This window comes from Hemicordylus capensis, chromosome 16, assembly GCF_027244095.1.
Source record: "Hemicordylus capensis ecotype Gifberg chromosome 16, rHemCap1.1.pri, whole genome shotgun sequence".
In the NCBI taxonomy this organism is placed as follows: Eukaryota; Metazoa; Chordata; class Lepidosauria; order Squamata; family Cordylidae; genus Hemicordylus; species Hemicordylus capensis.
Genome location: NC_069672.1, coordinates 4,808,717 through 4,836,431, shown reverse-complemented (window position 1 = coordinate 4,836,431; position 27,715 = coordinate 4,808,717). Strand labels below are relative to the sequence as shown.

General features: G+C 48.9%; 1 protein-coding gene across 3 annotated transcripts in view; it reads left to right on the top strand.

Annotated features, from left to right (window-relative positions):
• KAZN (kazrin, periplakin interacting protein) overlaps window positions 1-27,715 on the top strand; it is a 288,079-nt gene that overhangs the window by 182,531 nt on the left and 77,833 nt on the right. The window contains exon 1 of one of the 3 annotated variants that reach the window (XM_053281102.1): window positions 18,135-18,291. The exons of the other annotated variants lie outside the window; for them this stretch is intronic. Within the exon in view, the coding sequence (XP_053137077.1) occupies window positions 18,261-18,291 (31 nt within the window). The 5' untranslated portion in view covers window positions 18,135-18,260. Of the gene's footprint in view, window positions 1-18,134; window positions 18,292-27,715 lie in introns of those variants that run through there. 3 annotated transcript variants of the gene reach the window in all.

The following is a 27,715-nucleotide window of genomic DNA, read 5'->3' as shown; positions in this document are numbered from 1 at the left end:
GGATGTGCCCCAAGACCTCCCCTGCCTCCCTCTCCGCCTGTCTCTCACTGCCACCTCCACCCACCCCAGGAACATAGGCAGCTGCCATATATGGAGTCAGACCATTGGTCTGTCTAGCTCAGTATTGTCTACCCAGACTGGCAGCGGCTTCTCCAAGGTTGCAGGCAGGAATCTCTCTCAGCCCTATCTTGGAGAACTTGAAACCTTCTGCTCTTCCCAGAGCGGATCCATCCCTTGAGGGGAAGATCTTACAGGGCTCACACTTCTAGTCTCCCTTTCATATGCAACCAGGGTGGACCCTGCTTAACTAAGAGGACAAGTCATGCTTGCTACCACAAGACCAGCTCTCCTCTCACCCTCCTACCATCTCACTGGGCCAGTGATGAAATGGGGAAGGAAGCAGCAAATGATGCAAGGGCAATAGAGTACAGGAGATGCTAGAGTCCGCAGAGTGCCCCCTGTACTCTCTACTGCCCTTTCATCATTTCCCCTTCTGTTTTCTCCCCATTCCATTACTAGCCTGGTGCGAGGAAGGTAGGAAGGTGCGCACCAGGCCAGGCGGCAGTGGAGGAAGTGAGTGTGCAAATGGGGGGAGAGACAGCATTTGGCACCCTGCCTCAAGTGTGCTGAGATCATGGACCACCACGGGATTAGGGTGGAGCCAGGAGTCACTGTAGAAGTCAGGCAGCAGCCTGGAGAACCGAGCCAGGAATGACTATGGTTGCCTTTCCCATCCTAGGCAGGGAAGCCATTCTAGGCCTTCCTGTTGAGGAGAGCTGGTCTTCTGGTAGCATGCATGACTTGTCCCCATAGCTAAGCAGGGTCTGCCCTGGTTGCATATGAATGGGAGACTTGAAGTGTGAGCACTGGAAGAGATTCCCCTTAGGGATGGAGAAGAGCATCTGAGGTTCCAAGTTCCCTCCCTGGCAGCATCTCCAAGATCGGGCTGAAAGAGATTCCTGCCTACAACCTTGGAGAAGCCGCTGCCAGTCTGTGAAGACCATACTGAGCTAGATAGACCAATGGTCTGACTCAGTATACGGCAGCTTCGTATGTCCCTATCATCCCATGTGGGTGGGTGGAGCCACTGGGCATCCTTTACTTAGCAGGGAGAGCCTGGTGGCTCACCACACAGGCAAGGGGGGCCCTCTGGGAGGGAGGCTGGGCCCACCTCTTCTGCGCAGTAGCAGTGACCACTTGCCATCTCCCTCTGGGCAGCACAGTGGAGAGGGTTGGGCCTGCTGTGGTGGGCGGACATGTTGAGCCCCCACCCTTCAAAAAAACAGTGATGAGCCCTGCCCTGTGTGAGCAGAAGGTGTGCCCCCCAAATCCTCTGCAACAGATGGGAATTCCATTGCACACAGACGAAGGTGGAATCTTTCCCTCGGGTGAGGAAGTTTGAAAACGGCTGACTTGAGGGCGTCCCCTTCAAAAGGAATCCTTGCGGGCGTTTCTTGCAACCGATCTGAATTGTACCCCTTCCGCATTCTCAGAGGCCCGAATGCAAGTTTCCTTCAAGTCTGCGTAGTAATTATGCCGATTGCTGTGGCTGACTCTGTGCTTACATGAAGTTGGGACTCGCGCTGAAAGATTGAGGAGCTTTAGCAAAGTGCTTGGTTTAAGGGATTAGCTGTGTAATGCTGTGGCTTTCGGTTTGAGGTCACCACATTGACTCCAGGCTTAATTAGTGTTGCTTACCTGAATGATTTAGTGTCTGAGGGTTCAGTGAAGAGCAAAGTGATATCCTCCGTCAAGCTAAATCCCAAGTTTAACGCCCCCCCCACCACAAAAAAACCCAACCAACCTGTGTAGGTGTCATTGGGTAGACAATTAGTGGTCAACATTACCCTCAAACTCCTTCTTCCACTCCTATTTATAGGGCCTCAACAAAATATATATTTGTTAAAGATGCTTCTGAAATTCTCCACGTTTGAATGTCTTCCTGGATTTTGGATTTTGGTTACCCACAAGGCGAGGCCAGTACGCAAGATCCTGGAGGGGTCCGAGGAAGCAAGTTGACTCAACACCACTCAGAGGCAGACTGAGCCCTTAAGTACCTCTGAGTCCATGCTCCGCCTCCTGTGATCCAGCATTCAGAGAATGTTGAATGTTCAGACAACATTCTCAGGTCACACAGCGCTGTTTCATGGGTGCCTCTACCATGATTGCTATGACATTGGAGAGCCATTATTTGATATTGGCCGGCTTCACACAATCACTCAAAACTAGATTTAATGTGGGTTACCAACATTGATATGACTGTGGACCCGCAGCAAGGTGGTTAATGGCCCAAGTTGAATCTCAGATTTCTACCTCAGTGTGGGTTCACACAAGCATGCTAAATGTCAGTAACCCACATTAAACCTAGATTCAAACAATTGTGTGAATGCGGCCATTGTGTAGCCAGTTCCCACACTGAGCCGTATCCTGTCCTGGGTGCCTGGCAAAACCATCCTCAAATCCTTGGAGAGGACCAAGGGAGCAAGATGACCCAACACTGCTCAGAGGCAGACTGGGCTCAGAGGTACTTAAGGGCTCAAAGTACCTCAGAGGTACTTAAGGGCTCAAAGTACCTCTGAGCCCAGATGACCCCCTTCAAGGCTCCACCTCCCTGCCCAGAGAGGGGAAGCCTTAAAGGGGCAGCCCTCTGGGCTTTGGCACTGCTCTTCTTCTCTGCCTGATCCTCCTCCTCCTTCTTCTTCTTTTGCATTTTAAATTTTTATTGGCTTTTACAATAGCTTACAATTAAGTAAATATTGACTTCCCGCTTACCTATCTGTGCAGTTCACGTTAACTATACATATAAACCATTGCTGTAATAATTCAAAACATACGTACTCCACATTGCTACTCGATTTTACCCAACCCAACCTGCTGTTGTTACTATATTTCAAACCCTGCTGAAAAGTCCATGTTAGAAAAATAGTTCTTTAAGTAAAGCAAAAATGGTTCCCTATCTTCTTTGAAAGATTCCAATTTTCATCCCTTATAAGTACTGTAAGCGTTGACATCTCAGCATATTCCAAAATTTTTATCAACCAGTCTTCTTTTGAGGGCATTTTAGTGTCTTTCCATTTCTGCACATATACTATCCTAGCCTCCGCGGTTGCATACATAAAACATGTTAAATTTCTTCTGGAAAACTCTCCTTGGGTTATTCCCAGCAGGAAGGATTCTGGCCTCTTAGGAAATGTCATTTAAAAAGTGTTCTTCAACTCATTATATATCATATCCCCTGCTAACTGGGCAAAGAGGCACCTTTTACCATGGTGATTCTCTTTATTTAGCAGGGGGAAAGTAACTGGCCCAGGGGCGTAGCAAGGTTGGAGTGGGCCCAGAGACAAGATTTTAAAATGGCCCCCCCCCCAAAGTCCAGGGCCTCCGCACACCCCAGGCCCCCAAGGATTTAAGTCTGATATTCCAAAATAAGTATGCTGCCTGCAAATACATTTCACTGAATACACACACACACGTCACAATATATAGTGATATACATTGAGTACTATACATTTGTATTACTTTTAATGCCTAGAACACACTAGAAAGATGAATTATTAAAATGGGCCCCTCGCTGCAGATTAGCAAAGGAGACTTTCAACCATGCAGGGTGAACCTATGTTTGTTTTCTCAGAATTCTGAACAAATTCAGTCAAGTTTGATTGCAGGAGGTTTTTCACAGGAGGCTTTTAAAGCCCTTTAAGACACATCTCCTCTGGAATGGAGGTGCTGCATTCACATGTTGGCCAGATTGACCCTGAAGTCCCTGCAAGTTATTGGGGAGCAGTTTACACACAAGAAAAATAAAATAAAAGCACCACACATGCTTCACAGTTCTCACTCAGACCTTCTGGGTTGCAAAACAACTTGAACATAAGTGCATTTATAAATGAATGAATGAATGAATAAATAAAATTAATAAAATACTGTTCCAGAAGTTTTTGCAATTTTCTGCCATGAAACAAGCCACTTATAGGACTTTTTAGATAGTTTTTTTTAAGTCAGCAAATTTTCCAAGCTGTTTCAAAATAAATATTCAGAGACTTCTCGGTCCCGTCCCCCCCATATCCAAGCCCTATGGCAAGCAGATCCCTATATATGGGGGGGGGCCGGGAAAGGTAAGCACAAAAAGGAGTTCACACTCTACCTGGCAGCAAGGGGTCTTCTGCTGCAGAGAACACTCTGGCTGCCTCCTCCTTCCTGGCTGGCTTGGGCCCTACTCGAGTTCAGGCTTCACTGCGGCCTACACGGAGGCCTGGAAGCCCCGCCCACCCGCCGATCAGCTGAGAGGCGGGAGAAAAGGAGCTCTTGGCAGCTTGCCTGCTGCTTGGATTGCGGCCAGCAGAACAAGCAGGAGAGACGGCGAAGAGGGCAAGTGGCTGAGGGGCCTTGGGGCTGGGCAGGGGGCAATGGGGAGTCACATGGGGTGCCCCTCCAGGCAGTGGGGCCCCCAGACAACTGTCTCCCCTTGCCCTATCATTGTTACGCGCCTGAACTGGCCCTCTCCACCCCCAGCACAGCCTCCTTCCAGTGACTGTTGCTGGTGTCTATCTTACATTTCTTTTTAGATTGTGAGCCCTTTGGGGACAGGGAGCCATCTTATTTATTTCTTATTTCTCTGTGTAAACCGCCCTGAGCCATTTTTGGAAGGGCGGTATAGAAATCTAATAATAATAATAATAATAATATTTATTAATTAATTTATTTACATAGTCAGACAGGTGTTATTGACTGGTTTGTTTTATCCAGACATCGAGTCCTTCCCAAGGACCTGGGATGGCTGAATTTTATCATCAATACTGTTGGTTATTATAGATATCGCCGCAAAATATAGACTGTTCCCAGTAAAGCTGCTTTTTGTAATTGGCTGATGGTGATTTCTGTGGCCCCAATGGTGTTGAGGTGCTCTTCAAGGTCTTTTGGGACTGCACCCAGGGCGCCAATGACCACTGGGATGATTTGGGTCTTCTTCTGCCACAGCCTTTCCATTTCAATTGGTAGATCTTTGTATTTTGTGATTTTTTTCTATTTCTTTTTCTTCTATTCTGCTATCCCCTGGTATTGCTATGTCGATTATTTTAACTTGTTTTTCTTTCTTCTCGACTACAGTTATATCTGGTGTATTGTGTGGCAGATGTTTGTCTGTTTGTAGTCGGAAGTCCCATAATATTTTTACATCTTCATTTTCTTCAACTTTTTCAATGTTATGGTCCCACCAATTCTTGGCTACAGGTAGCTTGTATTTTTTGCAGATGTATCATCCCTGCTAACTTGTCATGCCTTTGTTTGTAGTCAGTCTGTGCGATCTTTTTACAACAGCTGATTAGGTGGTCCACTGTTTCACCCGCTTCTTTACAAAGGCGGCACTTGCTGTTTGTTGTGGATTTTTCTACTTTTGCTCTTATTGCATTTGTTCTTAGTGCCTATTCTTGTGCAGCCAGTATTAAACCCTCTGTTTCTTTCTTCAAGTTGCCATTCTTCAGCCATTGCCAGGTCATGGTGATATCTGATTTTCCACTTATATTGTGCAAATATTGACCATGCAGGGGCTTATTTTTCCATTTTTCTGCTGGGTTCTTGAGTTGTTCTTTCTTGTAGGCCTGCTTTGTTTCATTGGTGTTGAATAGTTTCTCATTCTTGACCATTTGAAGTGCATCTTCTTCACTGTCCTTGATATATTCTTCAAGGCCTCTTTTCTCCTCCTCTACGGTTTGATGGACTTGCAGCATTCCTCTTCCACCTGAGCTGCGAGGGAGGTATAGCCTATCTACATCACTGCGGGGGTGCAGAGCATGATTGATGGTCATGATTTTCCTGCTCTTACGATCCAGCATCTCTAGCTCTGCCTGGGTCCAGTCTATTATTCCTGCAGTGTATCTGATAACAGGTATAGCCCAGGTGTTTATGGCTTGTATGGTGTTCCCGCCATTGAGTTTGGACTTGAGGATTTTTCTGACTCTCCTGATGTAGTCACTTCCAATTTTTCTTTTAACTTCAGTGTGTGCGATGTTATCAGCCTGGAGAATGCCCAAGTATTTGTAATGTTCTTTCTCTTCCAGGTTCTTGATCTTGCTTCCATTGGGTAGTTCTATTCCTTCTGTTTTTGTTATTTTCCCTCTGTTCAGTATTAATGCAGCACACTTGTCTAGTCCAAACTCCATTGCTATATCGCTATTGAATATACGGACAGTGTTTAGCAGTGATTCAATTTCTGACTGGGACTTTCCATACAACTTCAGATCGTCCATGTACAGCAGATGGTTGATTTTACTTGATGTTTTAGATGTTTGGTATCTGAGGCCTGTTTTGTTTAGTATTTGTGAAAGTGGGGTCATGGCGATTACAAACAACAGAGGGGATAGTGAGTCCCCTTGGAAAATGCCTCTTCTAACCTGTCCAAGTGTCTCGCCATTGATTGTTAACTGTGTACTCCACATGCTCATTGCTTTTTTAAAATAAATATCTGAATGTTTTTGCTGACACCAGTTGTTTCTAAACATTTTAGTATCCATGTGTGAGGCAATGAATCGAAGGCTTTCTTGTAGTCAAACCATGCAACACATAGATTGGTTTTTCTTCTCTTGCAGTTTTCTAAAATCATTTTGTCAATCAGCAGCTGGTCTTTTGTGCCTCTGGTGTTCGGGCAATTTCCTTTCTGTTCAACTGGAAGCTGTTTGCTAGTTAATAAGTGTTGCATCACTTCATCTGCTATTATTCCAGTTAATAATTTGAACATGGTTGGCAGGCAGGTTATCGGTCTATAATTACTTGGAACTGCACCTTTTGCTGGGTCTTTCATTATGAGATGATGATGATGATGATGATGATGATGATGATGATATCCCAAAAAGCCTTTGCCTTCCTGCATGACCACCTCTACCTGCTCCTTCTGAACTTGAACTTGTTGTCAGTGCTGGCTTACAGATATCAGTGGTGTGATGGGGTGGAAATGGCCAGCTTTGTCATGAGTTCAGATCCTGGGGGTGCCTCCCCAGTGATACCAGGCCCTGACAGAGCTTCTTCCTGGGTCTTCCTGACTCAGTATAAAGCAGCTTCCTGGGATCCTACGTTTTTGTTCATGTCTTGGCTAGGTCAGAAATCGGAGCCTGCGACCTTTGAGCCATGCACACAGCAATTGATGCTCTTACCATTTTGCAGCCGAAATGGACGAGGAAAGACAAAAGAGGGAGGGGATCAGACGGAGAAGGCTGTTAGGAGAAAGCAAGCAAATCGACACAAGAGCATTGCCGAGGCTTGGCCTTTCATCTGGGGCATTGCTGCCGTGGGAAAGTGATGCGGGATCGTTTACGTAACAGAAGGTTATTTCCTTGCAATCCCTTCTAACAGGATTATTAAAAGAGGGGAGACGACTTAGAGGGAAAGTGCTTCTGCTCGAGACATAAAGTTCATGTTGTTTCTAAATGTCACCGCTACACTTGATCCAACAGAAGCATATTAATGTGCTGCCTGCTGCCAACGCCACTCCCACTTCTTCCCCGGCCTCCTGGCTGTTCTGATCTCGTCAGATCTGGGAATTTTCCAGGGTGGGGGTGGAAATATCACGCCAGCCCATATTATTGGCCGTGTTTCCTTTAAAGTCTTGATTGTTGTCTGTGTACTCTCACACTCTGGAACATAAGAACATAGGAATCTGCCATATACTGAGTCAGACCATTGGTCTATCTAGCTCAGTATTGTCTTCACAGACTGGCAGCGGCTTCTCCAAGGCTGCAGGCAAGAGTCTCTCTCAGCCCTATCTTGGAGATGCTGCCAGGGAGCGAAGTGGGAACCTTGATGTTCTTCCCAGAGCGGCTCCATCCCCTGAGAGGAATATCTTACGGTGCTCACACATCAAGTCTCCCATTCATATGCAACCAGGGCAGACCCTGCTTAGCTATGGGGACAAGACATGCTTGCTACCAGAAGACCAGCTCTCCTCTCCAATTCTTCCTCTCTCCTCTCCAATTCTTGGAGTGACCAAGAATTGAACCCTGGGTATGCAACAGAAGCAGTCTTTATTTCTTTACATTTTATATCCCGCTCTTCCTCCAAGGAGCCCAGAGCGGTGTACTACAGACTTAGGTTCCTCTTAGGCTGAGAGAGACGTGACTGGCCCAGAGTCACCCAGTAAGGATCATGGCTGAATGGGGATTTGAACTCGGGTCTCCCCGGTCCTAGTCCAGCACTCTAACCACTACACCATGCTGGCTCCTTGCTTCTGGGCAGTGGGGCACCTAGGCATTTTGGGAGCCTGGACCTGAAGGGCTTTGGAGCGCCCCCCGCCCCCCCCCCCCGAGCCCCCACCCACTTTAGGGAAAACTGCGGAGGATTTTTTAAAAAGGAAAAACAAAGAAACCTGCATTTCACACCGTGTGCGTGCACTGCTCTCCTGTCCCTGGGGGAGTCTTGGGGGCTGCTCTCCAACAGTCCCCTGCCGTGCCCACCACCACCACGCCGATCTTTCCCATTTTTGCTGCCATGAGCACGTGGCCGGAAGTGGGGGGTGAGAGCTGGGTGGGCCTCCCTGTGGTGACGGCGGCTGGTAGGCCTGTCCAGGCCTGAGCAGAGGCAAGACGCTGCTGCACCCCCACACTTTGGTTGGCACTGCCCAGCATGTCCCCGAGATCCTTTTCGTGGCCAGTCACTGCCAGCTCAGAGCACATCAACGTGCAGATGAAGTTTGGGGGTTTTGCCCCAGTGTGCATCACGTTACACTTGCATTGGTAACCAGACGAGAAAACTGGGAACTCCAAGATCCAGGGAGAATGTCAGATAGAGAGAATGCGAAAGGCGTCCCTAATCCTGGGCTCCCCAGAACTGAGCCCAGAAGCCAAGAGGCAGCCGGCGGAGTTGAGAGAGGGGACTGGAAGTCGATTCCTGCAAGCTGGAATTAAAAAGAGGCTGCCCCAGCCATCCAGGAAGAGCGCTGGAGGGAGACGCAGAGATCCCTCTCCTGTGGCCGTTCCCAGCAACTAGGTGTGGACGGAGGGCCGTTTCTGTATCCCAGCTGTTACAAGGGAGCAGCAGCGCCAGCAGGTGGCAGGAGACGTGCTAGGCAAACGCTCAGAACAAAACCCTCCTTTCTGAGCACTTTTGGGAAGGAACAAAGCAACCTAGTTAGGAATCCTTCAGGTTCCACCCTCAGGACATCCTCAGGATGTTTCCAAGGGAGGAACAGGAGGAGGAAGAGGAAGAAGAAGAAGAAGTTATTGTTTATAGCACCATCCATGATCATGGTGCACTCCAAACCTTCCTGTACCAAGGAACTCACAATCTAGAAACAAGGGAGAGAACAGAGAAAGGAGAGCGGAATGGATGTAGAGGAAGAAATGTCCAGCCTAAATCTGGAACACAGGAACATAGGAAGCTGCCTTATACTGAGTCAGACCATCGGTCCACCTAGCTCAGTATTGTCTACACAGACTGGCAGCGGCTTCTCCAAGGTTGCAAGCAGAAGTCTCTCTCAGCCCTATCTGGAGATACCACCAGGAAGGGAACTTGGAACCTTCTGCATGCAAGCAGGCAGATGCTCTCCCCAGAGTGGCTCCATCCCCTTAGGAGAATATCTCACAGTGCTCACATATAGTCTCCCATCCAAATGCAACCAGGGTGTACCCTGCTTAGCAAAGGGGACACTTCATGCTTGCTGCCACAAGACCAGCTCTCCTCCCTTCTTCTGCAATACTCCATTGAGATCTGCTACTTATTTTTAGCTATAATAATTAAATGCATGTTATAATTATCTGATTGTGTTCATAACGGTAGAATCCATAGTCTTCAATACAGGGATTGATCGGGGGACCTTCAACATGCAATACAAGTGCTCTGTCAACAGCAGTTTAGAAGTCCATCTGATCTGCAGCTGCCTCTGCTCGATCTCCCATCATGTGCAGCTTGTTGGCTTTTTCTCTGCAGCAACCCATCCTAACCTCCGAAGCAAAGCTGTTAAACTGACCATTCATTCATTTCTCTCTCCCCCCGCCCACCTTCTTTCTCAGATGATGGGAAGTTAATAGGGAGGTTTTAATTTAAAACATTGAAATGTTTTTATAGATAGTACAAATTAATACCTTTCATTGCTCAAGGACGTTGAGTAGAACATTTAATTTCCCCGTACATCTGCTTGCACGTAATGCAAAACAGCCAGCAACAATTATGCTCTGGGTAAACATCAGTGGGGGAGAGAGAGAACCCAATCCGTGCGTGGCTTGGGGAGGAAAGATGCTCCCCATGGGCTTCAACAGCCCCTCTTTACAAGGGATAGTTTGTTGGTCAATCATAGCCCCGCTTTCTGTCCCCCTTCTTACCTTTTGGGAACATTTAACCTTGAAAAGCCTTTTGTTTGTGAGTTTGTTTGTAATTGATTTTATTTTATGCTGTGTTTGTTTTGTTGTTTTCAATTTTATATTAAGAATGCAAGAACATAAGAACAGCCCTGCTGGATCCGGCCCAAGGAGGCCCATCTAGTCCAGTGACCAGCATCCTGTTTCGCACAGTGGCCCACCAGATGCCGCTGGAAGCCACAGGCAAGAGATGAAGGCATGCCCTCTCTCCTGCTGTGACTCCCCTGCAACTGGTACTCAGAAGCATCCTGCCTTTGTGGCTGGAGGTGGCCTATAGCCTTCCAGCTAGTAGCCGTTGATAGACTTCTCCTCCATGAAGTTATCCAAACCCCTCTTCAAGCCATCCAGGTTGTTGGCTGTCACCACATCTTGTGGCAGAGAATTCCACAAGTGGATTATGCATTGTGTGAAGAAGTCCTTCTGTTTGCTGGTCCTAAATTTCCTGGCAGTCAATTTCATGGGATGACCCTTGGTTCTAGTGTGATGGGAGAGGGAGAAGAATTTCTCTCTCTCCACTTTCTCCACACCATGCATGATTTTATAGACCTCTCTCATGTCTCCCCGCAGTCAACTTTTTTCTAAACTTAATAGCCCCAAGTGTTGTATCCTTGTCTCATAAGGAAGGTGCTCTTGGCCCCTGGTCATCTGGGTTGCCCTCTTCTAAACCTTTTCCAGTTCTACAGTGTCCTTTTTTAGATGCAGTGACCAGAATTGTACACAGTACTCCGAGTGTGGCCGCACCATAGTTTTGTATAAGGACATTATAATATTGCTTTTACGGTTGTGAGCTGCCCCAAGCAGTATTGTACTGGAGGGTCAGGATATACCTATTTTTAATCATCATCATCATCATAACCTTTGCCTTGCTAAACATTTTGTGAGTGTGAGTTGCTGGCATTGTCATTCTTCAGGGTTCTGCTCCATCTCTGGAAGAGAGAGGGATAGATGCTTCTTGTCTCTTCCGCACATCCAGATCCTGGATCCTCCCTTCCTTTTCTTCTCTTTCATACCGACCAGTGATTCTGGAGATTTTGTGTGTGAACTTGTGAAGGACTGGGGTGGCATTCATGGGTTTGGCACAGTGCGCTTTGGCCCGGTGCACCTTCCATAAGTGTGCTTGGCAAATGTGCATCGTTCATCTGGAGTGCTCTGCTGTGCCAGAAATTTTACACAGTATCTCTGCTTATGCCACTGATCTGAGTGGGATTTAGGACAGTCATTAATCGAGACAGGGGTGTGGCAAGGTGGCCCCCTGTCTCCCCTGCCTTCTTCTCCTACCCCCTTCTTTGAAATTAGGGGAGGATTGTGGGGGGGAGCTCCTTTAATTGAAGATATTTTCAGTTCTGTCTCAGCTTCAAGAGGGAAGGGGGAGGAGGAGTGTCAGGCAGCTTCCGCCCATTTCCTCTCCTTGTGATTGTCTGGCTGATGCTCAGCAACATTCCCCTCACTGTTGAGCCTGTCAGTCAGGCTGAGGGGTGGGTGGGTGGGCTGAACCTGAGCACTAGACAGCCAGTCAGGAGGAGAGGAGGGAGGCTGCCTGACACTCCTCCCCCTCCTCAGGAGGCCTCACCTCACTTAAAGCTGAGATGGTTTCCCTGATCAGGAGCCTCCCTGACCAATGAGGCAGGGAGGAAGGAGAGCAAAGAGCAAGCTATCACCTGGCCAGCGGGGGACCCAGAAACATTGGCTTTTTGGTCCTCTGTGTCACATGTCCTTTGGCCCTGAGAGCAGTGGTAATGGCTGGTCTTCCTGTTGTCACACTGGATTAGCTTCTCTCTACTAGTAGTAGTACGCTGATGATGACATCTATATTGATACCGATTTTGAACAAAAAGTTCTCAAAGTGGTTTACAGAGGAGGAGGAGGAAGGGGGGGAGGAGGAGAAAGGAAGAGGAGGGAGTAAGGAAGAGGAGGAGAGAGGAGGAGGAGGAAGAGGAGGAGGGAGATGGAGGAGGAGGAAGGAGGAGGGAGGAGGAGGAAGAGGGGGGAGGAGGGGGAGGGAGGAGGAAGGAGGAGGAGGAAGGCGGAGGAGAAGGAGGAAGGAAGAGGAGAAGAAAGGAGGAGGGAGGGAGGCGGAAGAAGGAGGAGGAGGGAGGAAGAGGAGGAGGAGGAGAAAGAAGGAGGAGGAGGAAGGCGGAGGAGAAGGGAGGAGGAGGAGAAAGGAAGAGGAGGAGGAAGAAGGAGGAGAAGGAGGAAGAGGGAGGAGGAAGGAAGAGGAGGGAGGAGGAGGAGGAGGGTGGTGGAGGGAGGAAGAAGGAGGAGGAGGGAGGAAGAGGAGGAGGAAGATGGAGGAGAAAGAGGAGGAGGAAGGGAGGGGAGGAGGAAGAAGGAGGAGGAGGGAGGAAGAGGAGAAAGAAGGAGGAGGAGGAAGGCGGAGGAGAAGGAGGAAGAGGGAGGAGGAGGAAGGAAGAGGAGGAGGAGGGAGGGGGAAGAAGGAGGAGGAGGAAGGGGGAAGAGGAGGAGGAAGAGGGAGGAGGAAGAGGAGAAGAAAGGAGGAGGAGGGAGGAGGAGGAGGAAGGAGGAGGAAGACGGAGGAGGAAGGAGGAAGAGGAGGAGGAAGAGGGAGGAGGAAGAGGAGAAGAAAGGAGGAGGAGGGAGGAGGAAGAAGGAGGAGGAGGAAGGGGGAGGAGAGGAGGAGGAAGAAGGAGGAGGAGGAAGACGGAGGAGGGGGGAGGAGGAAGAAGGACGAGGAGGAAGGGGGAGGAGAGAGGAGGAGGAAGAGGGAGGAGGAGGAGGGAGTAGGAAGAGGAGGAGGAAGAGGAGAAGAAAGGAGGAGGAGGGAGGAGGAAGAAGGAGGAGGAGGGAGGGGGAGGAGAGAGGAGGAGGAAGGAGGAGGAGGAGGAAGGGGGAGGAGAGAGGAGGAGGAAGGGGGAGGAGAGAGGGAGGAGGAAGAAGGAAGAGGAGGAAGGGGGAGGAGAGAGGAGGAGGAAGAGGGAGGAGGAGGAGGGAGGAGGAAGATGGAGGAGGAAGGAGGAAGAGGAGGAGGAAGAGGGAGGAGGAGGGAGGAGGAGGAAGGAGGAGGAGGAGGAAGGGGGAGGAGAGAGGAGGAGGAAGGAGGAGGAGGGAGGGGGAGGAGAGAGGAGGAGGAAGGAGGAGGAGGAGGAAGGGGGAGGAGAGAGGAGGAGGAAGAAGGAGGAGGAGGAAGGGGGAGGAGAGAGGGAGGAGGAAGAAGGAAGAGGAGGAAGGGGGAGGAGAGAGGAGGAGGAAGAGGGAGGAGGAAGGAGGAAGAGGAGGAGGAAGAGGGAGGAGGAAGAGAAGAAAGGAGGAGGAGGGAGGAGGAAGGAGGAGGAGGAGGAAGGGGGAGGAGAGGAGGAGGAAGACGGAGGAGGAGGAGGGAGGAGGAAGACGGAGGAGGAAGGAGGAAGAGGGAGGAGGAAGAGGAGAAGAAAGGAGGAGGAGGGAGGAGGAGGAGGGAGGGGGAGGAGAGAGGAGGAGGAAGGAGGAGGAGGAAGACGGAGGAGGAGGGAGGAGGAAGAAGGAAGAGGAGGAAGGGGGAGGAGAGAGGAGGAGGAAGAGGGAGGAGGAGGAGGGAGGAGGAAGAGGAGGAGGAAGAGGGAGGAGGAGGAGGAGAAGAGGAACAGGAGAAGAAAGGAGGAGGAGGGAGGAGGAAGAAGGAGGAGGAGGAAGGGGGAGGAGAGGAGGAGGAAGAAGGAGGAGGAGGAAGACGGAGGAGGGGGGAGGAGGAAGAAGGACGAGGAGGAAGGGGGAGGAGAGAGGAGGAGGAAGAGGGAGGAGGAGGAGGGAGGAGGAAGAGGAGGAGGAAGAGGAGAAGAAAGGAGGAGGAGGGAGGAGGAAGGAGGAGGAGGAGGGAGGGGGAGGAGAGAGGAGGAGGAAGGAGGAGGAGGGGGGAGGAGAGAGGAGGAGGAAGGAGTAGGAGGAAGACGGAGGAGGAGGGAGGAGGAAGAAGGAAGAGGAGGAAGGGGGAGGAGAGAGGAGGAGGAAGAGGGAGGAGGAGGGAGGAGGAAGACGGAAGAGGGAGGAGGAAGAGGAGAAGAAAGGGGGAGGAGGGAGGAGGAGGAGGAAGAAGACGGAGGAGGTGGTAGTGGTTTTCTGTCCCCCAAAGGCGTCCCAGTTTTAAAAGAAGAAACAGTAGACACAACCTCCTGAACAAGATATGCTGTGCTGGGATTGAAAAGGAAACAAATGAAATAAACCCGTGTAAGATGGACAAGGTACAGAAATGCAGAGACAGAGTGGAAAAGAAATACTATGTATATTTTCAAACTAAAGGCATCCAAAAAACAGTGGCAAAAGAATCAACAAATGTAAACTGTGACAAACTCCCCAATGACAAAAAAAACCTCCCAAGGGGACACTGGTACAAACACTGGTATGATGAAAAGCTGCTGGTGCCCGTTTGCTGAATGTCCACCTGCACAGTCCTTGGAAAATCTGCAACCTTGGCACTGGAGTCTTGAAGTTTTGAATGAAGACTTGACTTTCTTGTAGCTTGAATGAAGATGAGAAAATGGAAAACTTGACAGACTCCCTAGATGATAGTCTGTTTCACATGTGTCTTCATCAGAAGTTCCTAATATCTATACATCAATGAACATTAGAATGCACCAGCAGCTTTTCATCAGTTGGTTCAACATACCAGTGTTTGTACCAGTGTCCCCTTGGGAGGTTTTTTTTTGTCATTGGGGAGTTTGTCACAGTTTACATTTGTTGATTCTTTTGCTGCTGTTTTTTGGATGCCTTTAGTTTGAAAATATACACAGTATTTCTTTTCCACTGTGTCTCTGCATTTCTGTACCTTGTCCATCTTACACGGGTTTATTTCATTTGTTTGCTCTTGTGCCCGTGTCCCCGTCTTTTCTTGTTTTCTTGGGATTGAAAAGGGCCACCTCTCCCCGCTGCCCCCGCCGCTAAAGAGAATCATGCGTTTCCCAGTCCTCCTCTCTGAGATACGTTTAGCTGCCGACGCCTGATATTTGGACCTGATTCCTTCTATGTGCAGGTCAGGGAATGTTTGTGTGTGGGGGGGGGGTGGCCTGGGAGGCGTGGCTTGCCCTTTCTAGGGGTGGAGCTGAGCAATTTGGGAGGCGTGGCCTACAATTCGGGCTACAAGCATGCCCTAATGGAAGGCACATGACTGCAGATGGCTGAGGCAGATGAGCCAGACCTGTGCCAGACCTGCCAACATTTCCTGGATGAAAAGAGGGATACCCTTGCAGCAACCAAGGATGACTGCCCATGTGCCCCACCCACACTTGGTGCTCTTGAAATCTGGATCCCACCAGCTAGATGCTGTGGACTGCATAGTGCCTTTGTGTTGTCCCCTGCGAACTGAGCAAAGAGGCACTTCTAAAAAGTGGCGATTCTCTGGTATTTAGCAGAAGGGGAGCAACTGGCCCTCTCCGTCCCCAGCACAGCATCCCTCCAGTGGCTGTTGGTGGTGTCTCTCATGTTTCTTTTTCAGTTTGTGAGCCCTTTGGGGATGGGGGCCATCTATCTATCTATCTATCTATCTATCTATCTATCTATCTATCTATCTATCTATCTATCTATTTTATACCCATGCAAACCACTTTGGGGACCTTTTTGAAAAGCAGTATATAAATATTCGTGGGATGGTATTGTATTATATTGTGCATCCACTGACATGCTGGCTCACGAGAGAGACAAGGCAACCACCCACTTGGATGCTGGATTTCTAGAGACTTTGAGTAGGGAGCTGAATTCGAAAGAATGGCAACTCCGATGGGGCCGTATAATGGGAGAGTACAGAGTTTCTCTGGAAGAGGCTCCTGCCTGAAATATTGGAGAGCTGCTACAAGTCAGTGTAGACCAGGGCTGCACAACTTTGACCCAGTTGTTGGTGACTACAACTCCCATCACCTACATCCACAGTGGCCAGTAGCCTGGGGAGATGGAAGCTGTAGTTAAGCAACTACTTAAGAGCCACAGTTCTGTGCTGTGTACCCCTACTAACTGAGCAATGAGTCACCTTGAAAAAGTGGTGATTCTTTTTATTTAGCAGTGGGGGAGCAACTGACCCTATCCGTTCCTCCAGTGGCTGCTGCTGGGATCTCTCTTATGTTCCTTTTTCAGAATGTGGGCCCTTTGGGGACAGGGAGCCATTTTATTTATATCTATGTAAACTGCTTTGGAAGCTTTTGTTGAAAAGCAGGACATAAATATTGTCCGTATTCGTATTCGTGTCAATGGGCCGGTGGTCTGAAAAGGTAGCTCACTGTGTGACGTGGAAGAATGGAAGAGGACATCCTCAAGAGGCAAAAATAGGGACCAAAAGGGCAGCGGTTTACCGGGGACTAGAAAATACAACTATGATGAATATTTATATACCACTTTTCAACAAAAGTTCCCAAGCAGTTGGAAAAGGAAAAGAAAAGTTGTGCCGTCGAGTCGGTGTCAACTCGTGGTGAGTCCACAGAGCCCTGTGGTTGTCTTTGGTAGAATACGGGAGAAGTTTCCCATGGCCTCCTCCCGCGCAGTATGAGATGATGCCTTTCAGCATCTTCCTAGGACACTGCTGCCCAACATAGGAGTTTCCCATAGTCTGGGAAACACACCAGCGGGGATTCGAACCAACAGCCTCCTGCTCTCTAGGCAGGCTGCTTCCCCGCTGAGCCTGACATTGATATAAATTAATAAAATGGATCCCTCTCCCCAAAGGGCTCACAATCCAAAAAAGAAACATAAGAGAGACCCCAACAACAGCCACTGGAGGGATGTTGTGCTGGGGACGGATAGAGCTAGCTGCTCTCCCCCTGCTCAATAAAGAGAATCACCACTTTTGAAAGGCGGCTCTTTGATCAGTTAGCAGGGGTTGGAATCAGGGGTTTTCTCTCATAAACAGGAGCTGTCAGAGCCTCTGACCCTGAGCTGTGGTCCTTCCTCACCCCAGAGAACTTCCATCAAGAAAAGCACTATGGAATAGGGTTGCCATGTTTTCGCTTTCCAAATCTGGGGTGCCTTTAAAGTCTTTAAAGACACATCTGTTCACCCAGGCTTTTAATTAATATGGTTTTCATAGTTTTAATGCTGTTTTAAAATATTGTTTTAAACATTTAAAACTGTTGTAATGTTTTAACCTTTTTGTTTTTGTTTTAACTAATGTTTTACTTTCTGTTTTTATTTTGTTGTAAACCACCCAGAGATGTACGTTTTGGGTCATATAAAAGTATGTTAAATAAATAATAAATAAGTAATTTGCCTACTCTGTAAATGGGCCTGAAAAGCATTTTTGAGCAGAATCGTGGCTGCATGTTTTGCTCCATAACTCCGCTTCTACAAGGCCTAGAGCTTAGCTTTTTTAAATTCAAAATGAAATCTGAAATCTGGACGATTTCAGGCTGGGCTAAGCAATCTGGATGAGATGCTTAAAATCCGGGTGAAACCTGAAGTCCCGGGGGACATGGCAACCCTACTAGGGAAAGAAAGTGGATGGAGCATTGGGAGCAAAGCGGTGTACAAATCACACCCCATGATTTGTACACCGCCTAGAAAAATATGACGCAATCATCATCATCATCATCATCATCATCATCATCATCAGTGCCGGATTTGCAGTGGCCCTTCGGAGAGCAGGAGTCAAGGAGCTGGGGATGTTCGAACCGCACTGGAACGCTCCGACTCCGATCCGACTCCGGGAACCTGTTTTGTGCCCCTTGAAAGGCTCTGCCGGCAGGTTGAGTGCAGCAGGTGAGCAAGCTGGCTTCCTGGCACGCCTCCCTGCCATGAGCTCATGCTGGCAAATGCAGCAACCTGTAGCAGGCTCAGGTTCCAAGTTGTCCAGGTAGAGCAAACGGCACTTCCTGCTTTGGCTGGGGAGGAGTCAGGAAAGGGGGAGCGTCTGAGAAAGAGAAAGAGAGGCTCAGTCAGAGAGCGAGCGAGCGAGCAAGCAGCCTCCTCCAGCCCTCCAGAGCAGACTCCCCACACTTAGATCTGCCCGCCATGAAATCAGACAGCGATGAGAACAGACCTGGTACGTGAAGCCTGGTTTTGCAGCCAGCGTTACCTGTCCGAAAGTTGCCGGTCTTTGTGGGCCTTGCCTTTTGCCGGGCTCATTCCTCGCCGAGGCTGTGATTTATTTGCTAAATTCCTGGGCTGGCATCCTCCCACTGCTGCACACAGTGCAGTTAGAGAGAGGCTGTGGCGGGGGGGGGGGGCGGTGTGCATGTGTGTGCATGGGCCCATTTGCAAACGTCTCGGAGGAACAGGAGGCTGTGTGGGCAGCAGAGGTCGCACCGAGGTGGGCAGCTCTGTGGCCTTTGAGCTGGGAAGCTTGCAACGGGCTCTTTGCTCGGCCGGGCCTTTGCGAGAAGCCGAGAAGGAGAGCATTGCCAGCCAAGTTGGGGCCAACTCGGTTTTCTCCTGCAGAGGGAGGGGACCCCAGCTGTCTCTGGCAGAAGCTTCCCAAACGATCGCCTTCGGGGAAGTGCGGTTGCTGATGTGTGGAGCCCCAAACACTGCTGGGTTTGTCCAATTTCACACGGGCGAGGATTTGACATGCTGGGAGCTGCACACGCATGAGATAATTGTTAGCGAATCTTGCCCTCCTCCGCCGCTTTGATTCCAGCGGCAGCCGGAGGCAGAGTGTGCACGGGCCGTCCAGGTGGTCTCTGAGTCGAGCCCCCACCTCCCCCAACGTGGCTGGCCCCCCAAGGGTGTATTTGCGGGGACTGTGGGAACTGTGGTTCTCTTTGGACAGGTTGCTGGCCACACCAAAAGGGAGAGAGAGGGCACAAAACAGAAGAACCGTCCGGGGGGTAGGTGTTGCTAGCAGATTGGCTGACACTCCCACGCCTTGCAACCTCTCCTCGCTGCCAGTCATTTGGGTGTGGGGGGCTTTGGAGCCCAGCCCTAGACCATCATGCCTGCCAGGGGTGAGGTTTTGAAAGGCAGCCAGACCGGCCAACGGGTTTGGGCCATTTGGCTCCCAAGAGTTTCCACTCTTGGGAATGGGTTTGTGTGGGCAGGGCAGACTAGGCGTTCTTACCCCTGGACTTCCGGGCCAAAGTCCAGGTCCTCCACAGCCCCTGGGGGCCCCCAAATCCGCTTTAGTCTGTCACAGGTTGCACTAAAAATGTGTTTAAAAGACTGTGTTAAAAATACTGCGTGTGTCACAGTGTGTGTGTGTGTGTGTGTGTGTGTGTGTGTGTGTGTGTGTGTGTGTGTGTGTGTGTGTAGGCCAGGGTGATGATGTTTAATTTGTATGTGTAGGGGGGGAGGGGGGGTGGCCTCCAAAGGCCTTTAGGTCCAGGCTCCCAAATTACCTAGCTGCACTTCTGGGCCAGTGTGTCAGATTAGGAGCAGGGAGACCAAAGTTCATAGAACCGTTGGAAGGGACCTTGGCGGTCTCCAGCCACAGGGACAGTTTAAAATCGATGTGTTTTTATCCACCAGAGAGGCAAACTGTGATACGATGTTTTTGCTGGGGGGGGGGATCTGCTGAAGTTGCAAGGGGCGAGAAGAAGGAGGCAAGCTTTTGAATTGCACAGAGTTCTTACCATCCAGACAGTGTGCTTCCGTGTGCAGAGTGCTTCACAACCATTTATTTATTTATCCTCTCAACCGCCATTTCCAGGAAGGGAAACAGGGCTTATTATTATTTCTTGTTTACACAGTCAGAGGTTATTGACTGGTTTGTTTTATCCAGACATCGAGTCCTTCCCAAGGACCTGGGATGCCAGAATTTTATTGTCCATGTTGTTGCTGTTGTTATTATAGATCTCGTCGCAGAATATAGGCTGTTCCCAGTAAAGCTGCTTTTTGTAATTGGCCGATGGTGATTTCTGTGGCCCCGATGGTGTTGAGGTGCTCTTCAAGGTCTTTTGGGACTGCACCCAGGGCGCCAATGACCACTGGGATGATTTTGGTCTTCTTCTGCCACAGCCTTTCAATTTCAATTGGTAGATCTTTGTATTTGGTGATTTTTTCTATTTCTTTGTCTTCTATTCTGCTATCCCCTGGTATTGCTATGTCGATTATTTTGACTTCTTCTTCTTGTTGTTGTTTGTTTGTTTATTTATTTGATTTCTATACTGCCCTTCCAAAAATGGCTCAGGGCGGTTTACACCGAGAAATAACAAACAAATGAGATGTCTCCCTGTCCCCAAAGGGCTCACAATCTAGAAAGAAACATAAGATAGACACCAGCAACAGCCACTGGAGGTACTGGGGGTCCCCCAGAGGCAAGCCACATGTGAAGTGTGTGTGTATCAGCGAGGGGCCCATTTTGAAATTTTGTTTCTGGGCCCTCTCCAGCCTTGTTACACCCCTGCAACCCAATTTATATCTGGGGTAAAAAGATCCACTGTTTCCATCTGGGGTTTCTTGGGATAGCGTTGAGATCGCAGTAAAGCCTCTCGGGAAACCCACAGTAAAACCTGCTGTGTGGGGAACTCCCTGGTGAATCCAGTATGTTTCTTTTCAGACTGTAAGCTGCTTTGGGGCAGGGACCTATTTTCAGGCCATCTTGTGGCGAAGGTTTGGACAGCAGCCTTGCTAACTGGACAAAGGGGCACCTTTTAAAGTGATCGCTCTTTTTTGCTTAGAAGGGGAAGTTTAGCTGCTTCTCTTCAGCACAGCAGAACATCCATCCCTCTCAGTGACTGTTGTTGGGGCCTCCTTTGAGGGTCCCCCCACTCTGCCTTTTAGATGGTGAGTCCTTTTGGGGGCAGGGAACCATCTCTCATTGGCTCTTGCCATGGAAGCCACTTACAAAATTTGCTTGTTGAAAAGTGGCATATTAATAGAAAGAACATTCATTCATTCATTCATTCGATTTCTATATCGCCCTTCCAAAAATGGCCCAGGGCGATTCACACAGAGAAATAACAAACAAATAAGATGGATCCCTGTCCCCAAAGGGCTCACAATCTAAAAAGAAACATAAGATAGACACCAGCAACAGCCACTGGAGGTACTGAGCTGGGGGTGGATAGGGTCAGTTACTCTCCCCCTGCCAAATACAAGAGAATCACCACATTAAAAGGTACCTCCTTGCCAAGTTAGCAGGGGATGCCGGTTGAGAGGAAAAGCTTACTCAAGCCTGCTCTGATCCGTCCTGGCCACATAGTTTGGGGGCCACACGAGAGCTGCAGGGGGCCTGTTGCTCACCAAGTGGCAATATTTTGTGGCATTTCCGACAGCCCGCTGCCTGAGCTCACAGACTTCAGGCATCAAACCAGGCAGGTCAACAGCACCTCCTTGCCTGCGGGGAGGCAAGAATTACATTCCCAGGGCTACCAGGCCTGGGTGTTGCTGCAACTTAAAACAGATGGTACTTTTCCTCCTTTGGCATAAACGTTATCTCAACCAGCTAAGCTGGGCGTGAGTTTGGAAGCAGGAGGGAAACGTGTCACAAAAGGCCTTTTTAAATTATTCATTCATTCATTCATTCAATTTCTATACCGCCCTTCCAAAAATGGCACAGGGCGGCTCACACAGAGAAATAATAAATAAATAAGATAGATCCCTGTCCCCAAAGGGCTCACAATCTAAAAAGAAACATAAGAGATGCCAGCAACAGCCACTGGAGGGATGCTGTGCTGGGGACGGAGAGGGCCAGTTGCTCTCCCCCTGCTAAATAAAGAGAATCACCACATTAAAATGTGCCTCTTTGCCCAGTGAGCAGGTTTAGAGAATGTTTCCAGCTCGATGTTTCCAGCTCAAACCAGGGACCTGGATGTGGTGGGGCGGGGTGCAAAGGTTTCATGAACCCCCCCGACACCCCCCCCCCCTTTCCACAGCTTTTACAGGTTGTTTTCATGATCTTGGTTGTCAGGGGTGGCCCAAGACCCCTGTCTTCACCTCTGATACTGCCTGCCCCAGGAACATAGGAAGCTGCCTCCTACAGAGTCAGACTCTTGGCTGATCAAGCTCGGGATTGTCTACACAGACTGGCAGCGGCTTCTCCAAGGTTGCAAGCAGGAATCTCCCTCAGCCCTATCTGGTGATGCCAAGGAGGGAACTTGAGACCTTTTGCAGGCAAGCATGCAGGTGTTCTCTTCCCAGAGTGTTGACTGGGTTGACTGGGAAGAAGCAGGCAGCAGGGATGTTAGTGGCAGGGTCTAACCTAGAAATGGGCCCCAGGGATAGCAGAGGGAGGGGCTGATGCATGTTGACTGGTGCACGTTGAGCAGAACTTGTGAATGACTGTACCTGGGTAAAGGTAAAGTGTGCCGTCGAGTCAGTGTCGACTCCTGGTGCCCACAGAGCCCTGTGGTTGTCTTTGGGAGAATACAGGAGGGGTTGACCATTGCCTCCTCCCTCACAGTATGAGATGATGCCTTTCAGCACCTTCCTATATCGCTGCTGCCCGACAGAGGTGTTTCCCATAGTCTGGCAAACATACCTGTGGGGATTCGAATCGGCAACCTCTTGCTCCCTAGGCAAGTCACTTCCCCGCTGCACCATTTGGTGGCTTGTGTACAGATCTGTATTTGAGTATGATCTATAATTGGGTACAATGAGTATACACTCATTGTCTGAGCGTTGAGCGTCACGTGTGGATGGGCCTCTGGAAACCATCAGCTGCTACTAAGCTGATTTAGATCTGTTGGCAGATCTGGCTTCTGTCCCACGCAAGTCAATGGATATACTTTTCAAAAGAAATTTTAAGCAGTAGAAAGGATGTCCTTATTTTTCAAGTTGGAAATAGGTTTTACCGATGCCACATCATCAAGCGAAATCAAAGAGGGGGTGGGAGCAGGCAGACAACTGCCTTCAAGTTATTGTCTTCTGAGGAAAGCACCCAGCAGCCGTGGGAAGCATCGACACTACACTACACTACAACGAATATTTATATGCCGCTTTGAAACAGAAGTTTCCAAAGCGGTTTACAAACAGACAAATAAACAAGATAGCTTCCTATCCCCAATGGGCTCACAATCTAAAAAAAGAAAAAAAAAAGAGAAGATGGACACCTGCAACAGCTACTGGAGGGATACTGTGCTGGGGATGGATAGGGCCAGTTGCTCTCCTCCTGCTAAAAAGAATCACCACTTTAAACAGGTGCCCAGTTAGCCGGGGTGGGGCAACACAAGTGGGGCAAAACATGTCAACATGCCCCCCCCATGCCACAACGTGGAAACAGGGTGGCATTGCTGAGCAAGAACTCATCCCAACTTGTGCCAGCTAATTTCTGTGACTTTTAAAATGCTGTAATGCCTGAGAAACCAGGCTTGCAGATGGAAGATGGGAAATCTCGTGACGCTCTCTTGAAACGCTGGCGTGGCTTCAATTCTATATGCAGGACAAAAAACATCATTACAAACAGTCCTTAGAACTAGGCTGGCATAAACTCGGCTTGTTGTAAACCGCCCAGAGACGTAAGTTTGGGGCGGTATAAAAACAGGTTAAATAAATACAATAATAAATAAAATAAACGGAGTCAGATTTTGCTCTCCCCCCAGAGGAGTCTGTGCTGTATTATATTGCAAGGGAAATGACTGAAAATGTGAAAAAGATTCCCCCCCGATCTGCTAGTAGCCTCAAAGTTACAGTTTAACTCTTGGGTGATGGACTTTGTCCCTATAGTGTTGGGACCCCGTGAATGCTGACGGAGGAGGTGAGGCAAGCTAAGCCAAAATAAAAGCGTTGGCTGGCCAGACAGTCCATTTGTTTAGGACAAAATAGCAGCTGCCATACATTCTCCAGTCCCTGTTTACAGGGAGGGGGCTGTTTTCTTTCCCCGCTTTCTTTTAAGTCCCTATTCCTGCCTTTCCCCAGTTTTTGCCGTCTGGGTTGTGTTGTTAACTTTTGTAGTGTGGCTTGCTAGAATGGTCATTCTTCAGAGTTCGGCTTCCTCCTTGAAGGAATTGATGGTCTTCCTTCCTGCTAACTGGGCAAAGAGGCATGTTTTCAATGTGGTGATTCTCTTTATTTAGCAGGAGGGGAGCAACTGGCCTTATCCATCCCCAGTACAGTACTTCCAGTGACTGTTGCTGGTGTCTAACTTATATTTCTTTTTAGATGTTGAGTCCTTCGGGGACAGGGATCCATCTATCTTTCATTCATTCATTCATTCATTCATTCATTCATTCATTATTTCTCTATGTAAACTGCTTTGGAATCTTTTTTGTTGAAAAGCGGTATATAAATATTTGTTCTTGTTCTTGTTCCTTAGAAGGGAACTGGTTTTGTGGTAAAGCTAAGATGTGCAGTCGAGTCGGTTTCGACTCCTGGCAACCACAGAGCCCTGTGGTTTTTGTTTGGTAGAATACAGGAGGGGTTGACCATTGCCTCTTCCCACAGAGTATGAGATGATGCCTTTCAGCATCTTCCTATATCGCTGCTGCCCGATATAGGTGTTTCCCATAGTCTGGGAAACATACCAGCGTAGGATTCGAACTGGCCACCTCTGGCTTGCTAATCAAGTCATTTCCCTGCAGCACCATGTGGTAGCAAGCATGAATTGTCCCCTTTGCTAAGCAGGGCCTGCCTTGGTTTGCTTTTGGATGGGATACTATCTGTGAGTGCTGTAAGACATTCTCCTTAGGGGATGGGGCCATGGGCCAGTGGCAGAGCATCTGCTTTGCCTGCAGAAGGTCCCAGGTTCACTCCCTGGCAGCATCTCCAGGTAGGGCTGGGAAAGACTCCTGTCTGAAACCTTGGAGAGCTGCTACCAGTCAGTGTAGGCAATCCTGAGCTAGATGGACCAGTGATCTGACTCAGTATACGGCAGCTTCTTCTGTTCCTGTGGATCAGTTGCTCTCCCCTTTCTAAATATAAGTGAAGAGAGTCGCCCCTTGAAAAGGTGCCTCTTTGCTCAAATGACAAGCAAAGCCTTGCAAAGTCTTGCAGTAGCCAGCATGAATTGTCCCCTTTGCTAAGCAGGGTCCATCCTGGTTTGCATTTGAATGGGAGACTACATTTGTGAGCACTGTAAGAAATTCCCCTTAGGGGATGGGGCCTCTCTGGGGAAAGCAGTTGCCTGCTTTCATGCAGAAGGTTCCAGGTTCCCTCCCTGGCTGAGAGAGATTCCTGCCTGCAACCTTGGAGAAGCTGCTGCCAGTCTGGGTAGACAGTACTGAACTTGATGGACCAAAGGTCTGACTCAGGTATACGGCAGCTTCCTATGTAACAAGCTGCGATGGGGTTGGTGCCTTGGTGGCTTCTGATGGACACTCTTCTCTTTGCCTGATACCCCACCAGATTGCCCCATACTGACAGCAGGGCCCCCATCCCAGGGCTTCTTCGCAAAACAACCCATTGCAATCACAATCCAGGAATTCTCCTGCTTCCGACGAAAGGCGGACTTTGCCTATGTCTCTTCCTAATGAGCTCCAGTTGTTTGTCTCTCTCCTTAACAGTTGCAAGTACCGAGAGCTGTTTTCCTACCATTAACCTTGTCATACCTTTTCAGTCACAGCATCGCTCTGGAAGCAGAGAAACTAATCGCGGCCCGAGGGTGACTAGCGGGTCGATTATGTTTTCCCCTCTGCCGCAAAATGCTTGCCCATCAGAGTCTCCTTGTATCTCTCTGGATTTTTCTCAGCTATCTGTAACAGCTTTGTCATGGAATTGTAGAGCGTTAGAGCTGGAAGGGACCTTGGAGATCATCTAGTCCAACCCTCTGCTCAGTGCAGGAATCAGCTGCGGCATCCCTGAGCGATGGCAGCCCAACAGTTGAACAGCCTGCCACATGATGTGGTAGTCTTTCTTCGCTGGAGGTTTCCCAACAGGAGCCCACCACATCATGTGGCAGGCTGTTCCACTGCCCCACAGCTTTTCACAATCACAGTCAAGGCAGTAATCCAGGTGAGTGAAGGCTCCTGGAAGGCATGGGGTGTGAGCCTGCCAATCACTGGTTCCTATGCCAGGTTACTGAGATCCTACTGGGATTTTCCACCCAACTTCCAATCTCAGTTATGGAAGTTGGGCAAATCTGGCTCAAATCTTAGGAAGTCCAACATAAGAACCTAAGCACAGCCCTGCTGGATCAGGCCCAAGGAAGCCCATCTAGTCCAGCATCCTGTTTCACACAGTGGCCCACCAGATGCCTCTGGGAAGCCCACAGGCAAGAGGTGAGGACATGCCCTCTCTCTTGCCGTTGCTCTCCTTCAACTGGTATTCACAGGCCTCTAAAGCTGGTCTATAGCACTCAGACTAGTAGCCACTGATAGACCTGTGAATTTATCCAAACCCCTTTTCAAGCCATCCAGGCTGCTGGCTGCCACCGCATCTTGTGGCAGAGAATTCCACAGGTTAATTATGCGTTGTGTGAAAAAAGTACTTCCCTTTGTCAGTCCTAAATTTCCTGGCAATCAATTTCATGGGATGACCCCTAGTTCTAGTGTTATGCAAGAGGGAGAGACATTTCTCTCTCTCAACGTTCTCCACACCATGCATGATTTGATAGGCCCTCACTCCCCTCAGTCGTCTTTTTTCTAAAGTAAAAAGCCCCAGGTGTTGTAGCCTTGCCTCTTAAAGAACCAACGGTTGTCAGGTTCACACAACACACCTACTGGAAGCCAGGAACGAGAGGCTGGCTTGTCAATGAGGAAATTCTTCTTGATGTCTAGGAACATAGGAAGCTGCCATATACTGAGTCAGACCCTTGGTCTATCTAACTCAGTATTGTCTGCACAGACTGGCAGCGGCTTCTCCAAGCTTGCAGCCAGGAATCTCTCTCAGCCCTATCTTGGAGATGCCGCCAGGGAGGAAACTTGAAAACTTCTGCATGAAAGCAAGCTGGTGTTTTTCCCAGAGAGGCCCCATCCCCTAAGGGGAATTTCTTACAGTGCTCACAAATGTAGTCTCCCATCCAAATGCAAAACAAGTCAGACCCCGCTTAGCAAAGGGGACAATTCATGCTTGCTACCACAAGACCAGCTTTAGCCTGATTCTGCCTCTTCATCCTTTCTTGTGGTTCTAGTCCTGCCTGGTCCTTCTCTGTGACAGCCTTTCGGTTCTTAGAAAGCGGATCTCTCTCTGAAGAAGATTTTTGCATGGAGAGGTGGGTTAATCTAGAAGACCTCTAAGGTCCCTTCCAACTCTTCCAACTCCAAAGTCCCTTCCAACTGGTTGAATCACAACTCTCTGATTCGACGAGCCACCCATTTCTTCCCACTTAAGATCAGCTTGGCCACATATGACTTACACTGGTGTAAAATTTAAGTGCAATTTAGTTGGAACGTCCTTATGCTATGTGTTACCCTGACTTTTCCTGACTTTGGGCAACTGCTAATGGTACCTGGTCAGAGACAATTACCATGACTGATTTATTTATTTGCACTGAAAGTATGCATACGATATGACACAGTACGACAAATATTTATATATTATATATTTATATCTAAAAGTATTGTATTTATTTTATTTATTTTTACATTTATATCCTGCTCTTTCTCCAAGGAGCACATGATTATTTTTATCCTCACAACAACCCTGTGAGGTAGGTT